The 21,666-nt window shown below is 41.2% G+C and overlaps 1 protein-coding gene across 2 annotated transcripts in view; it reads left to right on the top strand.

Annotated features, from left to right (window-relative positions):
- Positions 1–21,666, top strand: part of PCSK5 (proprotein convertase subtilisin/kexin type 5) — a 451,875-nt gene that overhangs the window by 313,228 nt on the left and 116,981 nt on the right. The window contains exon 21 of one of the 2 annotated variants that reach the window (XM_068551985.1): positions 2,173–4,775. The exons of the other annotated variant lie outside the window; for it this stretch is intronic. Coding sequence (XP_068408086.1) covers positions 2,173–2,288 — 116 coding nt within the window. The 3' untranslated portion in view covers positions 2,289–4,775. Of the gene's footprint in view, positions 1–2,172; positions 4,776–21,666 lie in introns of those variants that run through there. 2 annotated transcript variants of the gene reach the window in all.

The following is a 21,666-nucleotide window of genomic DNA, read 5'->3' as shown; positions in this document are numbered from 1 at the left end:
TAATGTTAATGTTGGTCTATTTTTCTTTTCATTGCACCAGTGGTTCTCAATCAAAATGCCAGGACCCCAGACCTTCCCCAAAGATTCATTTAAATTGGTCTTGGGGTACAGTTTGAGCACTGATAGCTTTAGAATCTTCTCGGGTATTTTTAATGTGCCGCCATTCCCCCTGACAATTTGGGAAATACCAAGTTCTCTCACTTTTCTAGCCTCAGTTTCCCCATCTACAAAATGAATGAATTTAAATTATTCCAACTCCAGCCTTTTGTGAACTTTGACTCTCGATATAATTCATGCAGAGAGGGCCCTAAAATTTGTGCCTAAATTTTATGCAGACGTGCATCTCAATGATGTAGAAAGAAATTGTTTTGAACCATCGTTGTTCTAAACATCTTTGGACTGTTAGGAAAATAGGAAAATAAAAAACTATGCATTTGGAACAGTTTTCCCTGATAAAATCATTTCCCTGGGTTTAATCTTTGTCTTCTTTTGAATGGTACCTCTTCTGGAAATTTCACAAGAGGCAGAAGAGTGCTGTGGTTGGGAGAATGTGGATTCAGGAGTCAGAATACTGTCATTCATATCTAGCCTCCAGACCTTGGGCAGGTTATGAGCTTTTCTGGGCCTCACTTCCCTCATCTGTAAAAATGAGAAGGATAATGCTGTCGACCTCATATGGTTATTCTACAACTTCCCGTTAGGAATCTCAAAACATCAAAAAGATCTGAGCACGCGATGGCATGCATAGGAACATCATTTATGGTCTCATATCCACAGAGTATCACAGGTGACTGTGCATCTTCATAGCTTTTCTAATGTATGATTGACCTGGCAGGGATGGGCAGACCTGCTCGGGCTCTGTGTTTAAACTCTTCATGGCCAGGGCTAATTCTCACCACACAACATGGAGGTGAGAAGATTGAGGGATGGCACCCCAGGTACTATGTAAGTATCACCTTTTAGTTACCAGCCAGTGCTCCTTACCCTTACTTGAAAAGATGGTTCCCCTATATCTGAATATGATCAGGAGTTTTGTAAGTTAGTAACTGAAAAACTAAGGAAGATTTTTAAGTGATTGACCCAAAAGATCCACCGTGACTTGAAATTTTTACCCGTAGCACTTGGTACCAGGCATTTCAAGGTTTGTGATGCTTTAACGGCTTTCCCTAAACCACAGTAAGCATGGGATAATTTATGCCAATGGCACTTTGGTAAAAGTGGAGTGTCAGGATTGCAGGCAAAAGTGGAAAATGAAGAACCATGATTTGTGATGAGTCCATTTTCAGGTCGGTTAAAGAATGAGATCACTGATGGCTCACCAGGCTTTTCAAATCACGTGGCAGTTGCATTCAGGGATGTGCTATTTATTTTCTTTCAACTGTCATATTTCAGTGATTCTAAGACATACTTTTTTAATATATTTTAACAGCTCTGGAGTCAGATGCATCTTATAATTCATGGCAGCTTACAACTGCTTTTGATCCACAGGTTGATGTGACATAGTTGTCATCGCCTGTGACTTAGTCACAGATATGTCTAGTCAACTGAGTTAGGCACATGATCACTCCTACTTGTGTTGCATTTAATTGCACTTCATAATAGCTTGAAAAAGTTAAACTATTTCTCAATATTCAAAGGAAGAATTATTACATAAGCCCAGAAACAAAACATCATGTTATATAAATTTAACTAATACTTTCAATAAGCATAAAACTAATATTCTGATAAGAGGCTATTGTGTCACCATTTAATATGAATTTTTTTCTTGGTAGTACTTAAAGTAGTGGTGCATCTGAAATCCAGTGTCTTGGATTCAGTGAAATATAGTATAAATGACTGTATACGCTCTGCTCTAGGTAACTCCGAAAAGAAAAATTCCTTGCCTATATTATTATTGATTTCTAATTTATTCTTTTTCTAATCTTTTTTTTCCTTTCATAAATGGATACCAATCACATTTACCGTTGGACTGCAATATCTCTCCTTGAAAACAATGCTGTTGACTGAAATCACTTTGGGTGGACCAAATTTCCTCCTGTTGACTGCTCCCGAATGATCTCTTCCAATCCCCCCAATCTGCCTCTCTGGCCAATCACAACCTTCTTCCGTGTGTGTCCATCATGCTGCTCTCGTCCTCAACTTCCCCTCTCTCTTGCTGACTTCCTGGAAAAGCAACGGAAGAGTCCTGGGCGGAAGGAGGCTTCTGTATGCTAGTGAAAAAGAACAATCTGTGCCAACGGAAGGTTCTTCAACAACTTTGCTGCAAAACCTGTACATTCCAAGGCTGAGCTGCCATCCTAGATTTCTTTGTTCCTGTAGACTTATAGATTACTCCATATTATTATTAAAAAGAAAAAAGCAAGCAAAAAAAAAAAAAAAAAGCAAGCCACCTCTCTCTTTCTTGCTCTCTTTTTCTCTCTCTCTCAAATTTGTGCAGGGAGATGGTGAACTGTTTTGTCAGAACTTAAATGGAAAAAAAAAAAAAATAAACCTACAACAAGCCTACCTTTTATAACTGGGTGTTTAGTGCTAAACAGCCAGAACCACAGAGACAGTATTTTATGACCAAAGCATTTGATGCCAAAATTTGACGTTAAAGTAATGATTTGATTTCCTGCCCTGTTTTTGAAGGTCCATTTTTTTTCCTTTTGCATTTACTTGCTTGTTTCCCCTTTGAGACGCCTAAAAATATACCTTTCAAAAACATCACAAGAGCAGACATAGATCAAAATGAAACAGAAAGCTCTTGCATCCATCATTTTTCATGCTTGAGTCCACTGTTGGGGGAAATGGCAGAAAACTGGACCTAAGGGCATTAAGAACATCCCGCAGAGTTGTGTTCAGTGTCGTTTGTCTTGGTTTTTCACAGTTGACCATTGATACTTTCCACACATAATTTACTTCATGCATTATGTGCTGGTTTTGGCATTGTGCCCACTTGATAAGTCTGCTCCACTGGTTTCATCAGATAGACTTGCTGCTACTGGCTTTTCCATGGTAGATTCGCTTATTTCACATACAGCTGGTCAAATGGGATTGCTCTGCATAGTCAAAGTGGTGATGGACAGAATGCAAAGATTCACAAAATAGCTGAGACTGATCCAGCTTCCCCCAAATCCAGAGTGTTCACTTGTAAACCCTGCACAATCTCTTGGTGCTATTCAGCCATTATCCCCATAGCATTTTTTTTTTTTTTTTTTTAAGGCCATCAGAAATTCCATGTGTTGTAGTGGGAAGCATTTTGGATATGATGAAGAAAATTTCTTCCTGGAGTCAAAAGTTTCTAAAAGGTCCTGTATTTTTAAGAAATGGAATTTATTTAAATAATATTTAAGCTCGTGCCCAAGTTGGCCGGGCAACATTTTTCAATGGTGCTTATTAGAAGTTTTTTTCATCTTGTCATTTTAAGAAAATAAAACTGGAAATGGAATATGGGCAGCATGATTGTACCCTCCTGGTTCTGTTCTTTTCCCACTCCTCTGTCCCTCTATAACCATGCTATGATACACCTGTCCACTGAATGTCACTGAGATCATCTGTTTTCTTGGAAGTATCTTCACTGGTTTTCTATGACTCCCCAAACACATCCTGGAATCTAGCAGACTGAATTATGTGAAGACTGTTTGGATCAGTGGTCAGAAATGAGGAAACCTGATAGATCTTTTTATAACTCTGAGTTGCTCTGTTTAGGAGAGGATAGACTGATATCAGGTTTCTTCATGTTTCATATCAAAGCTCCATTGGTGACCTCATTTGCTTTGAGAATGACCAGCCATCTTGCAAGCTTTAGGCTTCTGACAGCCTCACTTCCAAGATGTCACTGGCCTCACACATGAGAAGAGGAATGATATCAATATAGGTTATCCTGGGAAGTGGGTGCTAACTAAGGTCCCCATCCAAGCAGCAAGGTAGTAAAAAGCCTACCTTGAAAATATGCATTCCTAGACATCAAAGTTAACATTGAACCCAAGGTAAATAATGAGTATAAAGTCTAATGACCCTCTTAATAGCATTGTAGTGATACTGAGTCACGTAATGATTCATATGTAACTAGGGAATCAACTGATTTTGTTGAGTAATTTTCCTCTTCATACCACTTCAGGCCCTTCTGACCCGAAGAAAGCAAGTTAGTCCCAGGTATGGCATGTAGAGTCTTACATTTAAAGGCACAGTCTCTAAGTGGACAAAAGCAAGTGAGAGCCTAAAACAAGGTCAAGCAGATGGTGAAACCAGATTTGCCTGCAAAGAAATCCATTTAACTGAACCCACCCATAATATATGAGGCACAAAGTTACTATGAAGGGAAAAATTAAAATGATGTCTGTGTTCTTAGACAAATAACTATCAATCTGACAGTCAAAATCATTGGGGTCTACCAACATGTGTTCCATTTCTCACTGACCATGCAGGCACACATTGTGGAAATACTGGTTTAACTACTAGTGGTTACTGCCTCGTTTATCTACAGAATATTATTAACTAGAACATAATGCTTTCAAAGTTTAAGTTAATGTTATATATTATGTATAAATATATATATTCATAATGAGATATATGTAATGGATAGTACAAAGTTTGGAGACTTAACAAATGCTCTAACCTCTAGAGACAAAAGTCCTATCTTCTGTTTTCTTTTGTCTTTTGATTTTTCATTAGTGATCCATTGTTAAATCCAAATCCACTTTTACTGAAAAATACTGTACATGTGTAAAATGTTCAGTTGTTTTTTTGTAAAATATAGTAGAATGGTTGTAATTGATACTGGCCAAAATCAATGTTATTCCATATTTTATTTTTTCTATTAAATTAACCTAAGTTCCTGTTTATTTGATCTGTTCGTACCCATGTGCAAACATCTCTGAAAGGGTGAGGTCATGAGAAACTTCTCTGTTTCCACATAGACGCTGAATATGGAGGAAAGGGTGAGGTGAATGAACCACCTAAATAAAGTTGGGAAAAAGGGTGAGCAGAGGTGGGAACTGAAAAAAAAGGAGAAAGTAACAGGAATAGAAGAAAGGATCAGTTTAGGTTTGGTCATGAATGTATGTTAAATCCCATTTTTAGTAAGCAGATTGTGAAAAAAATCTACAAAAGTTTGGTGCAGTTGCTATTGCATTGTACAGATGCCATGTCCAGTGAAAGGGCCACCTGGACCTGCTCTTTTCCTGGTTTCCCCCAGGGCATGGGCTACTGCATACCCACCAGTGGGTGTATGGAAGGGTGGGGACCAAGGGGCTGGGCACAAAGAGGTCGGGCAGCAGGGGCAGGTGTGAAAGCTGTTATAGAAGATGACCTTGTTCAATTGACTAATATCCTGTGTATCACTGTTAGTTGGCTGTATCCCTGGAGGCCTAGAAGATGACCTTGTTCAACTGGCTAATATCCTGTGTATCACTGTTAGTTGGCTGTATCCCTGGATGCCTAGAAGACGACTTTTCTAAAATCAATCTCCAGTACATGCCACAGGGTAGGACTGTATAGTTAGCAAAAAACAACCATGGATTATAGATCTTTGTGAACCCTGCTTGAGATGGTCACTAGCCTTGAAAGTTCAATGCCCTGTCTTTTGCAAAAAGAAATGAGAAATCAAGAGAAGTGACACACATATTGCGCTCCAATTAGGTTTAAAGATCTGGGGATACAAAAAGGTATAAGAGAGAGCTGCTGCCATGAAGTCCCATTACAGAAATGGAGAGAAACTAATTTTATTGACCACTTACTATGTGCTGTACAATATGGGAATATAGAGTATATATATACTGATATAAATATACCTCTTTTAAGTTTCACACAAACTCTAGAGCCAGAGACATGTATTATCCTCTGTTTATAAATGAGAAAGCTGAGGCGTACGGACTTGAAATAAATTGATTGGGATTACATAACCAGACTCAGAATAATAAAAATAAAATTCAGTATTAAGGCCATTAATACTAAGTAGTGAATTCTAAATCTCAGTTGACTGAGACACTAAGTTGTTAAGTTCAGACAGGCAGAAATTCCTTTGAATTGGATTGGTCAGGCCGAGTTTCCTAGAGCAGTCTGGACTAGCATTGGTTCTTGGAGGATGGCTAAGGCTTAACTAAGCAGATGGGACTAAAGCAGGAGGAGCGTTACCAGTGAACTTGCTGCACAAGAGGTGTTCAGGGAAGCAAGTCAATCGTTTTAATGCTTTTTAATCTAATTAGCCTGTTGCTACAAAGGACAGTGATTCAACATTTGATGGATCAGTCAAGAAGAATCGACATTTTTAAACTTTCCAAAAGATGGATAGTGTGCCCATTCTTTTCAATTCCCACACCCATGGAAGACCTTGCTAATCATCAATATCCATCTGTGGATTGATCAGCATTTTCTCACCTTTCACCCCAGTATTAGGGCCTTATCATCATGCTACTGATCTATCAGACTCATGGTTTTCCACCCAACAGTCTACTCTTCATTTTGAGGAACTTGCACACTGAGTGCTTCGTAGAGAAGGGCAGGTAGTTGTTCTAGTAACTACTAAATCAAAATTTCTCCATCAAGTGATCAACACTGTAGGCACATCTGAGCATGGAAATATTAAACACCCCATCCCCCTCATGTAGCAAGAATATCATGCAGCTAAAATATAAGTGGGCATGCATTCTCAACTGCTTTCATATGATCATTCAGATTCACACAAAGGGCAATGACAGACAGCAGCTTGACGATTGTGGAGAAAACTGGAGGCAACTTCCGCTGTGGCCTGGCCAGCTCAACACTGCCGCCTTCCATCTGCTGATACAAAATGGCAGCGGGAGCACAAAGGCCAGCTGCAGCCCGACCTCACCTGGCCCAGGCTGGGCCCTGGGCCCCAAACTCAGTATGTGTCAATGACAAAGTATGAACCTGCTTCTCCTCCCTGGTTGACAACCATTCCCAAAGTTATTTTTGTTGCAAACTTATAAAATCTGAAATTCTCGGCAGAATACTTTGGAGCCATTGACAAATTTAGCAGGGCATAGCCAAGATGGACTTAATTTCACTGAGGCTTATTGGAGCAGCTTGGCAGTAGAGATGGGGCTGTAATCCATACAATCATGTCTCCTCTTCCTCATGAGAGGTGAAGATCTGGCCCAGAGTCAATTCCTGGGCAAGAAGGATGCAGTTGTGCAGCATCACTGAGTCTCAGAGGGCAAGTCTGGGACCTGGGAATGCCAGCAGTTCCTTCCTACCTTCTACCCGCAAGGGACTTAGAAGGATGTTTGACTGTCTTACTACTGAAAGATTTTCTTGCAAGATTTCTTCTCTAAAGGGCCACTGTTGGGTCCCCTGCCCCCAACAATTGCTGCAACTGTTGCTTTTTCAGGGCCAGGCATCAGGCGACAAAAGATATTTTGCATCCCCACTGCTAGAAATTTCCAGAAACATTCCCTGAGGCCTGAATTGTAAGGTCCTTTTTCATTTTATAAAAGAATACATTATTTTAAGAATACAGTGTTTTGAAGCCGGCAGAGTTCTACTAAAATGGCTTTATTTAATTTTGCACCCACAAAAATCAGAGCGACCTATAGAAACTAACTTTCTGTTGCAAGATTCACAACAAGTCAAGGGTGTGGCTGAAACTCAAGCCCACAGCAACAACCTTCTACACAACACTGCCTCCTTTTTATGAGTACCATACAGAAAACAAGTCCATATATGTTGCAAGGCAGGGGGTAAGAGCCTTTTCCCAAGTGCAGATAGAAAGCACACTGTATCCCTGGACTTGGTTTTTTCTCCTATGAGCCCAAATGAATTGCTTCCGTAAATAAACTTTGAGTCCCTGTCATATACCAAGCTCTGAGGTCCTTCATGCCCTCTTCAAGCTAATGGTCTAGTGGGAAACACAGACACAAAAATGCATGGTTATAATATGAAGCTATCCAATAAAGGGCTAAAAGTCCCATGCCTTGCACGATACGCTTTCCAAGGGCATCCAAAAATAACGTGAAACATTCAAGATAGAGTTGCCTTTAAAATGTGCAAAACCAAATGATATTTTAATTAAATATCTACAAAATGCAAAACGTCAAACTAGTCAACTGCAGCTCAAAACTTAAGGAATCACATATAATTAAAATTAATGTGGGATAAAGCTGAATTTTAATATGTTTGATATGATGTGGGACCCACAGAGGTAGGAGAACTTAGGATCTGCTGGGTTCCTAATTTAACGCCGCAAAGGAGGGAGAAATTCACTATTCATTGGGGGGAGGAATATATTTATATATATTTCTGATCTCTTCCCTCAAGATTCCCTCTTGTAGATCCAAATAGCTACTTGCCATTTCCCTTCAGTTATCTAATAGACATCTCAAAATTAACACGTCCAAAATAGACTTCAGACTCACCAGTCTCCTAAACATTATTATCACCCAGTGTCTCCCATCTCACCAAATGGCATTAAAATACATCCACCTAAAAACCCATCCATCCACCATTTGCTCAAACCTGAAATCTAGAATTCCTCTTTTTCCGCCCCCAAATCCAAACCATGAGCAAGGTCCCATTAACCACACCTCCATGATGTATCTCGAAGTGGTCTACTTCTCCCCATTCCATAGCTATAATTCTGGATCACACCACCATCCTCTCCACCTTAAACTACTGCCAGAGCCTCCTAACCAGGCTCCCCGCTTCTCTCTGCCTCCTTTCCTCTTTTTTCTCTCCTCCCCCATCATTCTCCACACAGATAGCAGAGTGCTATTACAACTACAAAATCTGATTTCGCCTCTCCCTATTCACTCAGAATAAAATCTGAACTCCTTACCTGAGATCTTTCTGATCTCTTCTCATGCTTCCCTGCTCATCATATTCTAGTCATACCAACTTTCTTTTTGTTCTTCAAACAAAACTAGCTTATTTGTGCATCCAGACCCCTGCTCTTCACATGGCTGGTTTTTTCTCATCCTACAGGTCTTAGTTCAAAAATAGCTTCCTCGGGAAGCAGCTCCACACCTGCCCACTTTTTTGGTCTTTTCATAGCACGTACCACAAACGTGACATTCTATCGTTCATTGACTTGTTTACTGTCGGTCTCTCCCTCAGCACTGCGACAGCTGGGGTTTTGCCCATCTTGTTCACAGCTGTATCTTACAGGTCTAGCACAGTGCCTTGCTTAGTAAATATTTGTGGAATGAATGAATAAAAAGACGTCAGAGAGAAATGGCATTAGACATAAGCCTTGAAGGATAAGCAGGAATTTGTCAGTCAAAGAAGGTGAGGATGTTGGAGAAGGACTTGAGAGAGAGAACCGGTACAAAGGCACAAAACCATCAAAGGGCTTGTGGACTGAGAGGCAGGGAGTGGGCAGGGTGGGCAACTGAAGGGAGGGAATGGGAAGATCCCGGAGGTCAAGTTGCAAAGGGCTAGGAGGGGCTATTGCCCTTCCTCCACCTCCTTGTCCTCGGAGTCATCAACCCTCTTTTCAGAGAGGCTAATTGACTTGCTCAAGGACCACATCAAGTCATCTAGTGGCTTCCTGCCAACAAATTCGGGAGGCATTCAATGAGATAGAATGCTGAGGAGGCTGTAATTTGCTTCAGTCCCCAGGGGATTGATGGCTGCATTGAGCCAGCTAAATGAAAGGACAAGGTACTAAGCGGAGCTCAGCTGTCAGATTAGCTCACATGAGAGAAGGCAGCCCATGGCTTCTCTTCCCTGGGATGTCCATGGCCAGAGCAACAAATTTGGTAAGGCCTGTTTGCAAGGCCTGTTTGGGGACAAGGGCTGGCTCAGAATCTTCTTTTCCTTCTAAGAGAAAACCCCTTGCCCTCTAAACTGTCATTACCAGAGATGAGTAAAAGGGAAGAAAGTAATATGTGAGCAACTCCCTTCCATAACAACAGAAACAGTAACTCCCATATATGGAGTACTTCCTATGTGCTAACACTGCGCTCAATTCTTTGTATGAGTTATCTCATTCGATATTCCCAATAGCCTGACTTTATTCTCTTTTCACAAATGAGAAAGCAGATGAGGTAAATGCCTAAGGCACCCCAGTGGTTAAACGGAAGATCTGGGATTAATTTAAATCCATACGATCTGATATCAGAGTCTCCAAGAGAAATATAAGAGCCAAGGAAGATGTCAAAACAAACTTCAGGCCGTGACCGTGGAGCTTGCATCAGGATTGTATATGTTACCTGACAGCGTCTGGTCCAGGGTCCACGCTGTCTCTTGTGAATTGAGCAATGTCCACCCAGGACTACTCAGCATGGCCACATAGTGCTTTGTGTGACCAAGCTAGGATTGAATTTCAATATCATCATGAGAATTAGTAGCAACCAATGGGCCATGTGGGCAAAAGAAATCAGAAAGGACCTAAAGGAAATGAGGCAGTGGCTATTAAGAAATGAGGATGTGATGTTCCCTTTCATGCTAATTTTTCTTTGTCTTGGAAGCCATCATTTGCATACTCTAGCCTCAGATGAAATGAGGATGAAATAGAATGGAGATATGGGGAACACACAGAAACATTACAATACTCAAAATCGTAACATAATACAAATTCCATGAGCTCCTTTGACAAATCTAGTAAAACATAAATTCTTCTCAGGTGATATTAAACGGGATTTTCTTGACACTCATATCCATAACTGTTACAATATAATAAAAGCTAAACTATCAAGAAAATGTAAGGTTTTTAATCATGTACAGGAATGTGATTTTTAATTGACTTGTGTCATTAGAAGAGCCACAGATATGACAGGAACCATGAGTTATCTTGACCATCTTCCCTTGATCATTCCCATATCTGATCCATCAGCAAGTCAAGACAGTTCTACCTTCAAAATATGTTTTTGATCCATTTTCTGTCCTTCACCTGTACTGCCACCATCCTTGTCCACACCACCCTGGGTCAAGCTACTTCCCACCTGGGCTGTTGCAACACCTCCTAACTAGCCTCACTGAATGCACCCCTTGTGTCCACACTCCAACATGTCCTCATCTACTTCCTCTAATCTATTCTACATAACAGCCAGAGTGCTCTTTCTAAAAAGTCAAAGTTCACATGAGACTCTGCTGTTTAAATCCCTCCCATGGCTTCCCATTTCACCTAGGAAAAAGTTGAAATTCCTTTCCCTGGTCATGAAGGCCATGGTCAATCTGACCACCCACCTCTCAAAAACTCATCTCGTGCCATTCTCTCCCTTCCTTCATATTTTCTAGCAACACTGACTTTTCCTGATTCCTCTATTCTGCTTTGTAGGCTAGAACTTTCCCACATGCCATTCTCCGTACTTTAATGCTATTCCATCCCTAATATCTATATCTGGCTAGCACATTTATTATCTGGGTCTCAGTTTAAATGTCATTCTTCATTTCCTGATCCTTCTAGACAAGGTTAGATCTCCTTATTATAAGCTCTCATCCATGCCTCTACTTTACTTTCATATCAATTATATTATAAACATCTAGTTAGCTGTAGGAGTATCTGTTTGCTGTATGTGATTCTCAGTACAAGGTTTGTTCCATGGGGACAAAGTCTGTAAATGTCTTACATCTCATGAATCTAGCAAAATGTCTTTCATAGAGTAGGTACTTGATAACTCTTTGATCAGTAGTAGATGAATAAGTCAATAAATGAATAATTACGTGAATAATTGAGTAAATAATTTACTCAGGAAATTGCCCTGGACCAGTTATTGGTATAACTAAGTTCTAATCTTGATTCTGTATAACTTCAGTATAGCCCTCTATGTGTCCACCTCAGTTTCCCCATCTTCAGCATCATCCCTGTAAACCATTCCAGCCCTTCTGCTCAATGAAAAGGGAAAATCCCGGGAGATTTCATGAAGATTCTATCACCAGCCCTAAAACACACACAAAGCCTTTGTCACAAACTCAGTAAAGCTAAAGCTAGGACCTTGCCACTAAAAGCGTGCAGCTGGGAGTTGGTTGGTGTGGTGACAGAGTTCTAAAGTGTACCGCCCAGATTCCCATCCGTTCATTGCTGTGAAGGGACTTTGCAGATGGAATTAAAGGTTACTATCAACTGACTTTAAAATAAGGAGATTATTCCTGAATTATCCATGCAAGCCCAAGGTAGGTCAGAGGGATGTAGTAGAAAGAGACAGAGAAGGCATGAGGCAGAGGAGGGGATCAGAGAGATTCGAGATGAGAAAAGGATCTGACTCATAGTTGCTGGCTTTGAAGAGGCAAGAAGGAAGCCATGAGCCAAGAAATGCATGCAGTCTCTAGAAACTGAGAACAATCCCCAGCCAACAGGTGACAAGGAAACAGGGACCTCAGTCCTGAACTCTGCCATCAATTTGACTGAACATGGGGCAGATTCATGCCCAGAGCCTCCAGAAAGGATGTAGCCTGAGACACATTAATTCCAACCTTTTAAAACCAGGAGCAGAGAAGCAGCTGAGCCACACTGAGCCCAGACTACTGACCTACAGAATGGTGAGAAAATAAATGGGTGTTTTGGTAAGCCATAAAAGTTATGGTTACTTGTTACAGCAGCAATAGAAAACTAATACATATTAGCTTATTTTCATAGCTGCGACCTGAAGGGCAGGCTTCTAATTAAACACATATGTAAGAGCTCACTTTAATCTTCTCCAGATATCTTAGAGGGTAGGTGCTATCTTTTTACTCTCCCTTTGCCATGCTACAGAGCACCCGTATCTCCCCAAGGGGAGCTGTTACACATGGCTAGTGCCCCAGTTTTTGTAGCTAAAGTCCAGGGGCCAGGAGGGCTTGCATTCCTGGGTCCCACAGGACTATAACAAACAGTTCGTGGCTGGCTACCAACCCCAGGGCACCTGTGCATAGAGAAGACTGAAACATACCCCCAATCTCTTTGTGAAAGAAGCCTATATGCTTGCTTGGAGCTTTGTCCTGAGAGCAGACTTCTGATTAGGCACACTGTAGGGTCCTATGAAAATGTGCTCCTGGGACAGAAGCCCGTGGATGCCATCTTTGCACTCTCCCTCTGCCTCACTCCAGGTGGCTGGTATCTCCCAGAAAGGAACTTGTACAACTTGTCTGGCACCCTGATTTTGTGACTACCACACAGGGGATACATCTACATCACCTGGCTCTGGTGGCCAGTGGGGCTTACCCTTGCAGTCCCATAGAACTCCATGTGTTTGCATACTTTAAAAGCTATTGCCCGAGGGTCTGGTTTCCAATCAGCCTGAATATAGGTGCTGACTGAGATCCTCCCCTTTGGGACACTGACAGCTCTTGGCGCTCTCCAGCTACTGGGACCCACCAAAAATAAAAATAGGCTGCTTGGACAATCACAGAGATTTGAGAAACCACCAAGATCTAGGGCAGGACTGAATGACAAGCTTCATACCCTACACAAGGTCACTCCCTCAAGACTGGGAGAAGTGGCTGTTTTATTTCATGCATAGAAACCAACACAGAGAGTCAAGAAAAAATGAAAAAACAGAGGAATACATTCCAAATGGAAGAACAAGATAAAACCTCAGAAAAAGTCCTTAATGAAATGGAGGTAAATGATTTACCTGATAAAGAGTCCAAAGTAATGGTCATAAATATGCTCACTGAACTTGAGAGGAGAATGGATGAACACAGTGAAAACTATTACACATGGAAAAGAAATTGAGGAAGACACTAGTAAATGGAAAGATATTCAGTGCTCATGGAAGAATTAATATTGTAAAAATGTCATACTACCCAAAGCAGTCTGCAGATTCAGTGCAATCCCTAGCAAAAGTCCAATGGCAATTTTCACAGAAATAGAACAAACAATCCTAAAATTTGTATGGAACCACAAAAGACACCAAATAGCCAAAGTAATCTTCAGAAGGAACAACAAAGCTAGCAGCATATTGCTTCCTCATTTCAAATTATATTACAAAACTATAATGATCAAAACAGTATGGTGGTATTGGCATAAAAACAGACACATAGATCAATGGAACAGGATAGAGAGTGCAGAAATAAACCTATGCATGTATGGTCATTTATATTCTGACAAAGGAGCCAAGAATATACAATATGTAAAGGATAGTCTTTTCAATAAATGGTTTTGGGAAAACTGGATAGCACAAAAGAATGAAACTGGACCACTATGTAACACAATACACAATACTAACTTAAAATGTATAAAGGATTTGAACATAAGACATGAAACCATAAAACTACTGGAAGAAAACATAGGTGGTAAGCTCCTTGTCATCTGTCTTGGCAATAATTTTTTGAATCAGACAACAAATGCAAAAAATAAGTGGAATTACATCAAACTAAAAAGGTCTGCATAGCAAAGAAAACCATTAGTAAAATAAAAAGGCAACATTTTGCAAATCATGTATCTGATAAGGGATTAATATCCAAAATATATAAAGATCTCATACAACTCAACAGCAATAAAAACACACAATCTGATTAAAAATGGGCAGAATATCTGAAAAGACATTTTCCCAAAGAAGACATCCAGATAGCCAACAGGTCCATGAAAAGGTGCTTAATATCACTAGTCGTCAGGGAAATGCAAATCAAAACCACAATGAGATATCACTTCACCCGTTAGAATGGCCATTACCAAAAAGACAAGAAATTACAAGTCTTGGCAAGAATATGGGTAAAGGGAACCCTTGTGCACTGTTGGTGAGAATGTAATTGAATGCAGCCACTATGAAAAGAAGTTTTCTCAAAAACTTAAAAATAGAATTACCATATGATCCTGCAATTCCACTTCTGGGCATATAACTGAAGGAAATGAAATCATTATCTCAAAAAGATATCTGCATGCCCATATTCATTGCAGTATTATTTATAAGAGCAGAGATGTGGAAACAACCTAAGTGTCCACTGATGGACTAATGGATAAAAGAAATGTAATACATACACACACACACACACACACACACACACACAACTCAATATTATTCAGCCATAAAAAAGAAAGAAATCTTGCCATTTGCAACAACATGAATGGACCTTGAGGGCATTATGCTAAGTGAAATAAGTCAGACAGAGAAAGACAAAACTGTATGATCTCACTTATATGTGGAATCTTAAAAAAAAAATAAGTTATCTCATAGATACAGAGAACAGATTGGTGGTTGCCAGAGGCGGGGGTGGGAGGGTGGGTGAAATGGGTAAATGGGGTCAAAAGGTACAAACTTCCAGTCATAAGATATACATCATGGCAATGTAATGTACAGAATGTAATGTGTACTAATACTGTATTGCACATTTGTAAGTTGCTAAGAAAATACTTCTTAAAAGTTCTCACCACAAGAAAAAAAATTTTTGTAACTATGTATCATGACAGATGTTAACTAGATTTATTGTGGTCACCATTTTGCAATATATACAAATATCAAATTATTATGCTGTATACCTGAAACTAATATGTTATATGTCAATTATACCTCAAAAAATAGAATAATTTTAATTAGAAAAAAGGAAAACTAGTACAATTAGAACAGACCCATTCAATCAGAATATGTATTTTTGCAATATCTCAAGATGATCTGTGAACACATGAAAGTTTGAGATGCACTGCCATGGATGAGCACTTCTTTCCAGAGTGTGAGAAGCCTACCCTTGATTTATTGAGAGCCACTGCTGAAAACTTCATGCTGCTGAAGGATGCACTCTGAGGAATTAGGCAGCTGGTCCTTGGCTGGCTATTAACCAGGCAGAACTGAGGCAAGTTAGCAGCACTTTAGGTCAAAGAAACAACTAGTGAGCAGCTAGAGTGTTCTGATCCCCAGCCTGATCAGGGAGCCTGATAGACCCAGCTATTTGACTGAAGGTGCGAATTGGGAATTTGTTTACAGGCTCCCAACACTGGCTCTCAGCAGTTAATGGGGCGACAAATTCTGCCTGTAGCTACTTTAACAACCCAGCCAGCTCAGCAGTAAGCTCTGCCTTGATACCATTTGTACTCATTGAGATAAAGGGTTCTGTCCTTGTGACAATTTTCCATGTCTGTTCTTTCCAATGAGCTGCATGATCAGCCACATTTTTGGCAGATGGACAAGTGTGAGCCTTATCCTTCTCTACTTCCCTTAGTACAGATTCAAATTTATCATTGGCTTACTGAAAACCTACTTTAGGTCAGGCACAGCACTAGTGCCCTCTGTGTTCATTACTTGGCAAGTCAGTGTGGCTGTCCCCATTTCAAGGTGAGGGATCAGAGGACTCAAGTGGTTGATTGCTCTCTCAAGGCCATGTAATTAGCCAGGTTTCCCGCTCCTAGTTTAGTTGTTTTCCTCCAACAGCAAAGCTGGCCCTGTCTGTTACTCTTCTATCCACATTCCAGCCTTCCAAAGTCCTCCTAGCCAGGTGGCATATCTTCCACCACCCCTACCCATTTATGTAGTTTTGAGCAGAGACTAGGTTGAACCTAGTATATTATACTAAATAAGTCTCCATCCATCTCTATCTAAATGAGTCTCAATCCATCCATGCCAGGAGATCGTTCAATGTCACAGTTACATTCACAGAATATGAAGAGAGGTTGCTGGGTTCACGCCTTGGCTCTGTCACTTACTAGCTGTGAGATCTTAGGAAGTATGCTTAACCTCTCTGCGTCTCTGCTTCCCCATTTGTAAACTAAGGATGATAATCATCTCTCTCTCCTAGGGATGCTGTGAGGATTAAATGACTTAAAATGATTAAAGCACTTAGGACAGCGCTTATATGTATTAGACACAATATATGTTGGTTATTACTATTCCTAAGCCAAAAACTTTGGATTCATCCTTGATGCCTCTTGCCCTACATCTGACCTATCACTAAATCGAGTTAACTTACCTCTTGATTGGGTCCTCTTCCCTCCATGCCACCACTACCACACGAGGTTAGCTACCAATATCACTTGCCAAAAGAAATCTGCAAACCATACTCCTGGACCCTCTCCAGTTGCTGCTTTACAAAGAAGCCAAAGTGGCATCTTAAAAGTGCAAATCTGATCACATACTCTTTCGCTGAAACCTGCTGCTTTTTAGGTATATCTGGGAACTTTTAAGATCCGCAAGACCCTGCAAGTTCTGCCTCCCCCACCCCAATTTCTTCACTCTCTCCCTGTCTCCCCTCCATCCAGTCTGGCCTCCTTTCAGTCCCTCACACTGGCCAAGCCTCCTCCTGTGTGGAACCTTTGCAGACGTGTCTCCCACTCCCACCGCCTGTGTCCGATTATCTCCTCCCTCAGCACCGCTGGAGTCACAATTTTACATTTGCTTTTGTGATTATTTGACTGATAGCTGTCTACCATTCCAGACTGTAAGCTCTATGAGGGCAGGAAGTGCATTTGCTTTTTCTCACCATTGTATCCTCAATACTTAGCACAGTTACTGGCATATAATATTTGCTCAGTAATTTGTGTTTTAATGACTAAAAGAATGAATGAATGAATGAAAATACTGTGGCACAATTTTAGAGGCAGGACAGGTAAGGGTTGGTGCTTCCGACGGTTTGACTCCTGCTTGGGGGGAGGGAGGGTGAGGATTAAATTATGTTAGATCCAAAACTTCAAGTCATTGGCTGGATAACTGTTGATTTGATGCAGCCTTTGCCCGCGTGTCGCAAACTATTTGGAAGCAGCTGAGCCACACAAGAGGAACAACCGGAAGTTGGTTCGGCAAAGGTATCATTTCAAAATACAGAGGTCTTAAGGGTTATATAAAAACCAGAAGCTGAAAAATAGACTTTACACATTCTCACTACTTGACATCTATTATTTCTTTAGGGAATACTGCCTAGAAAGATCTTATCCCCACCGAAATATATACCCCTTAGTTTGCTACTATCCCACTACTAGGTTAGATCTTATTCCCTCCTCCAGCTCTGTGGCAGTAAAACTCCACGATCCAGACCTCGAGAATGAAGACCCACCTATGCTGTTCCTACAGAATACAGTGTGAGGAAGTGGCCAGACATTTGAAGACCACGGAGGGCTTCTTAGGGTTGACTGGAGCAACTTTACCTTTGATATCTATGCTAGAAAGGAAGCCGACTAATAGATATATCATCTGGGAATATTCAAGCTCACTAAATCCTTCATGAGACTGGGAGAACATGAGGCCAGGTCTCCTCCAAAATTGATTTCAGGCCCTGCCCCATCCTGTGATATGTATTCTCTGGGCTTCTGTTCATTGTAGTTTGGGCTCTCTGTCTTGTAAGCTCCAAGAACACGGGGGTCACATCTAGTGCTGAGAATTCCAGATACACGTAGGTGCTTTAAAAATGTTGATAATGCAAGACAGTTCGGTACTGGCACAAAAACAGAAATATAGATCAATGGAACAGGATAGAAAGCCCAGAGATAAACCCACGCACATATGGTCACCTTATCTTTGATAAAGGAGGCAAGCATATACAGTGGAGAAAAGACAGCCTCTTCAATAAGTGGTGCTGGGAAAATTGGACAGGTACATGTAAAAGTATGAAATTAGAACACTCCCTGACACCATACACAAAAATAAACTCAAAATGGATTAAAGACCTAAGTGTAAAGCCAGACACTATCAAACTCTTAGAGGAAAACATAGGCAGAACACTCCGTGACATACATCACAGCAAGATCCTTTTCGACCCAGCTCCTAGAGAAATGGAAATAAAAACACAAATAAACAAATGGGACCTAATGAAACTTAAAAGCTTTTGCACAGCAAAGGAAACCATAAACAAGACCAAAAGACAACCCTCAGAATGGGAGAAAATATTTGCAAATGAAGCAACTGACAAAGGATTAATCTCCAAGATTTACAAGCAGCTCATGCAGCTCAATAACAAAAAAACGAACAACCCAATCCAAAAATGGGCAGAAGACCTAAATAGACATTTCTCCAAAGAAGATATACAGATGGCCAACAGACACATGAAAGAATGCTCAACATCATTAATCATTAGAGAAATGCAAATCAAAACTACAATGAGGTATCATCTCACACCGGTCAGAATGGCCATCATCAAAAAATCTACAAACAATAAATGCTGGAGAGGGTGTGGAGGAAAGGGAACACTCTTGCACTGTTGGTGGGAATGTAAATTGATACAGCCACTATGGAGAACAGTATGGAGGTTCCTTAAAAAACTACAAATAGAACTACCATACGACCCAGCAATCCCACTACTGGGCATATACCCTGAGAAAACCATAATTCAAAAAGAGTCATGTACCAAAATGTTCATCGCAGCTCTATTTACAATAGCCAGGACATGGAAGCAGCCTAAGTGTCCATCATCGGATGAATGGATAAAGAAGATGTGGCACATATATACAATGGAATATTACTCAGCCATAAAAAGAAATGAAATGGAGGTATTTGTAATGAGGTGGATGGAGTTAGAGTCTGTCATACAGAGTGAAGTAAGTCAGAAAGAGAAAAACAAATACAGTATGCTAACACATATATATGGAATCTAAGGAGAAAAAAAAAAAAAAGGGTCATGAAGAACCTAGTGACAAGATGGGAATAAAGACACAGACCTACTAAAGAATGGACTTGAGGATATGGGGAGGGGGAGGGGTGAGATGTGACAGGGTGAGAGAGTGTCATGGACATATATACACTACCAAACGTAAAATAGATAGCTAGTGGGAAGCAGCCGCATAGCACAGGGAGATCAGCTCGGTGCTTTGTGACCGCCTCGGGGGGTGGGATGGGGAGGGTGGGAGGGAGGGAGATGCAGGAGGGAGGAGATATGGGAACGTGTGTATATGTGTAGCTGATTCACTTTGTTATAAAGCAGAAACTAACACACCATTGTGAAGCAATTATACTTCAATAAAGATGTTTAAAAAAAAAATGTTGATAATGATGTCAACAGAAACAACATCAGTCTCCTTTTGTTGTCTCAGGCTAATTATCAGATAACTGTAAAACAGAATAGAGATGATGTTTATCCGTATCTAAGGGTTTCATAGCAAATACTCTCCAGGCAGCAAGCAGAATTTCTGACTCTGTGTTGGATTCCTCCTCTTCTCTCCTATATCCACCATTGAAAGACCTTATACCATAGTCACCAATCACTACGGAAAATCTGGAATATCCTTGAACCATGCACATTGGCCACTTCCTACTGCCTGTGCTACACACTAACTCAGAGTAGCAAGCAGCCTGGGCCTGGGCCAAGATGGTGACTGTCCTTCCAAAAGACTCTAAGAAGAATAGCACAGAGCAGTGGTTCTCAAACTTAAGCAGAGAGCAGAATCTGGAAAGCTTGTTCAAACACAGATTCCTGCCACCCCACCCCAGAGTCTCTGATTCAGTACGTTCAAGGTGGAAGCTGAGAATTAACATTTCTAATAATGTAATAATTACATTTCTTTTTTTTTTTTTTTTTTTTTTTTTACAAATCTTATTTGGCCTTTATATAGTTATTCAACCATTTTTTAAAATTAATTAATTAATTTATTTTTGGCTGTGTTGGGTCTTCGTTTCTGTGCGAGGGCTTTCTCTAGTTGTGGCAAGCGGGGGCCACTCTTCATCGCGGTGCGCGGGCCTCTCACTATCGCGGCCTCTCTTGTTGCGGAGCACAGGCTCCAGACGCGCAGGCTCAGTAGTTGTGGCTCACGGGCCTAGTTGCTCCGCGGCATGTGGGATCTTCCCAGACCAGGGCCCGAACCCGTGTCCCCCGCATTAGCAGGTAGATTCTCAACCACTGTGCCACCAGGGAAGCCCAATAATTACATTTCTAATAATGTAATAACCAGGTGATGCTGATGCTGCTGGTCCCACCTTGGGACCCAGCTTGGCCATTTACCATGTAACCTTGGATAAATTACTTAATCCCTCTAATCCCTACTTTCTTCATCTATAAAAAAGAAGTAGGGCTTCCCTGGTGGCGCAGTGGTTGAGAATCTGCCTGCCAATGCAGGGGACACGGGTTCGAGCCCTGGTCTGGGAAGATCCCACATGCCACGGAGCAACTGGGCCCGTGAGCCACAACTACTGAGCCTGCGCGTCTGGAGCCTGTGCTCCGCAACAAGAAAGGCCGCGACAGTGAAAGGCCCGTGCACCGCGATGAAGAGTGGCCCCCGCTCGCCACAACTAGACAAAGCCCTCACACAGAAACGAAGACCCAACACACCCAAAAATAAATAAATTAAAAAAAAAAAAAGAAGTAATAAGAGCGCCATGGCTGAGGATTAACCAAGATGATGCATGGTGAGGTACATGGGTGCATACAAACTACCCCCTCCCTCGGCAAGAGAAGGAACCCCTTTCCCAGTCCCATGCTCTGCCCTGACTCTCTCAGGGCTGCAGGATGCTTTTTGTGACTCTCCCTGGAAGGGCTGCTGTGGAACATTTGGGTGGTGGGCAGGGCACAGTGAATTCAGTCTCTGGCTGCCTCTCTCCAGAAGTGTCCTGCCTACAAGGGCTCCTCAGCCCACCTCACAGAGAGAGAACAAGGCTATTGCGTGACACTTCTGCAAGAACAGTATTCCACGTGGCTTGCTGCCCTGAGACTGAGAGATTAAATGACTCATCCCAAATGCACAGCTCTTAATGGGGAGCTCCAGAGTTAGGACAACACATCATCTGACTCTTCTACTACGACTTGCCCTTAGAATCTTGGTCTATCAGTTTCCCACAGCTGCTGTAACAAATGACCACAACTTGGTGGCTTAAAACAATACACATTCATTCTCTTACTGTTCTGAGGTCAGAAGTAGGTAGTGGGTCCCACAGGGTAGAAATCAAGGTGTTGGTAGGA

This window comes from Eschrichtius robustus, chromosome 10 (assembly GCF_028021215.1).
Source record: "Eschrichtius robustus isolate mEscRob2 chromosome 10, mEscRob2.pri, whole genome shotgun sequence".
In the NCBI taxonomy this organism is placed as follows: domain Eukaryota; kingdom Metazoa; phylum Chordata; class Mammalia; order Artiodactyla; family Eschrichtiidae; genus Eschrichtius; species Eschrichtius robustus.
This window is presented reverse-complemented; position numbering and strand designations above follow the sequence as displayed.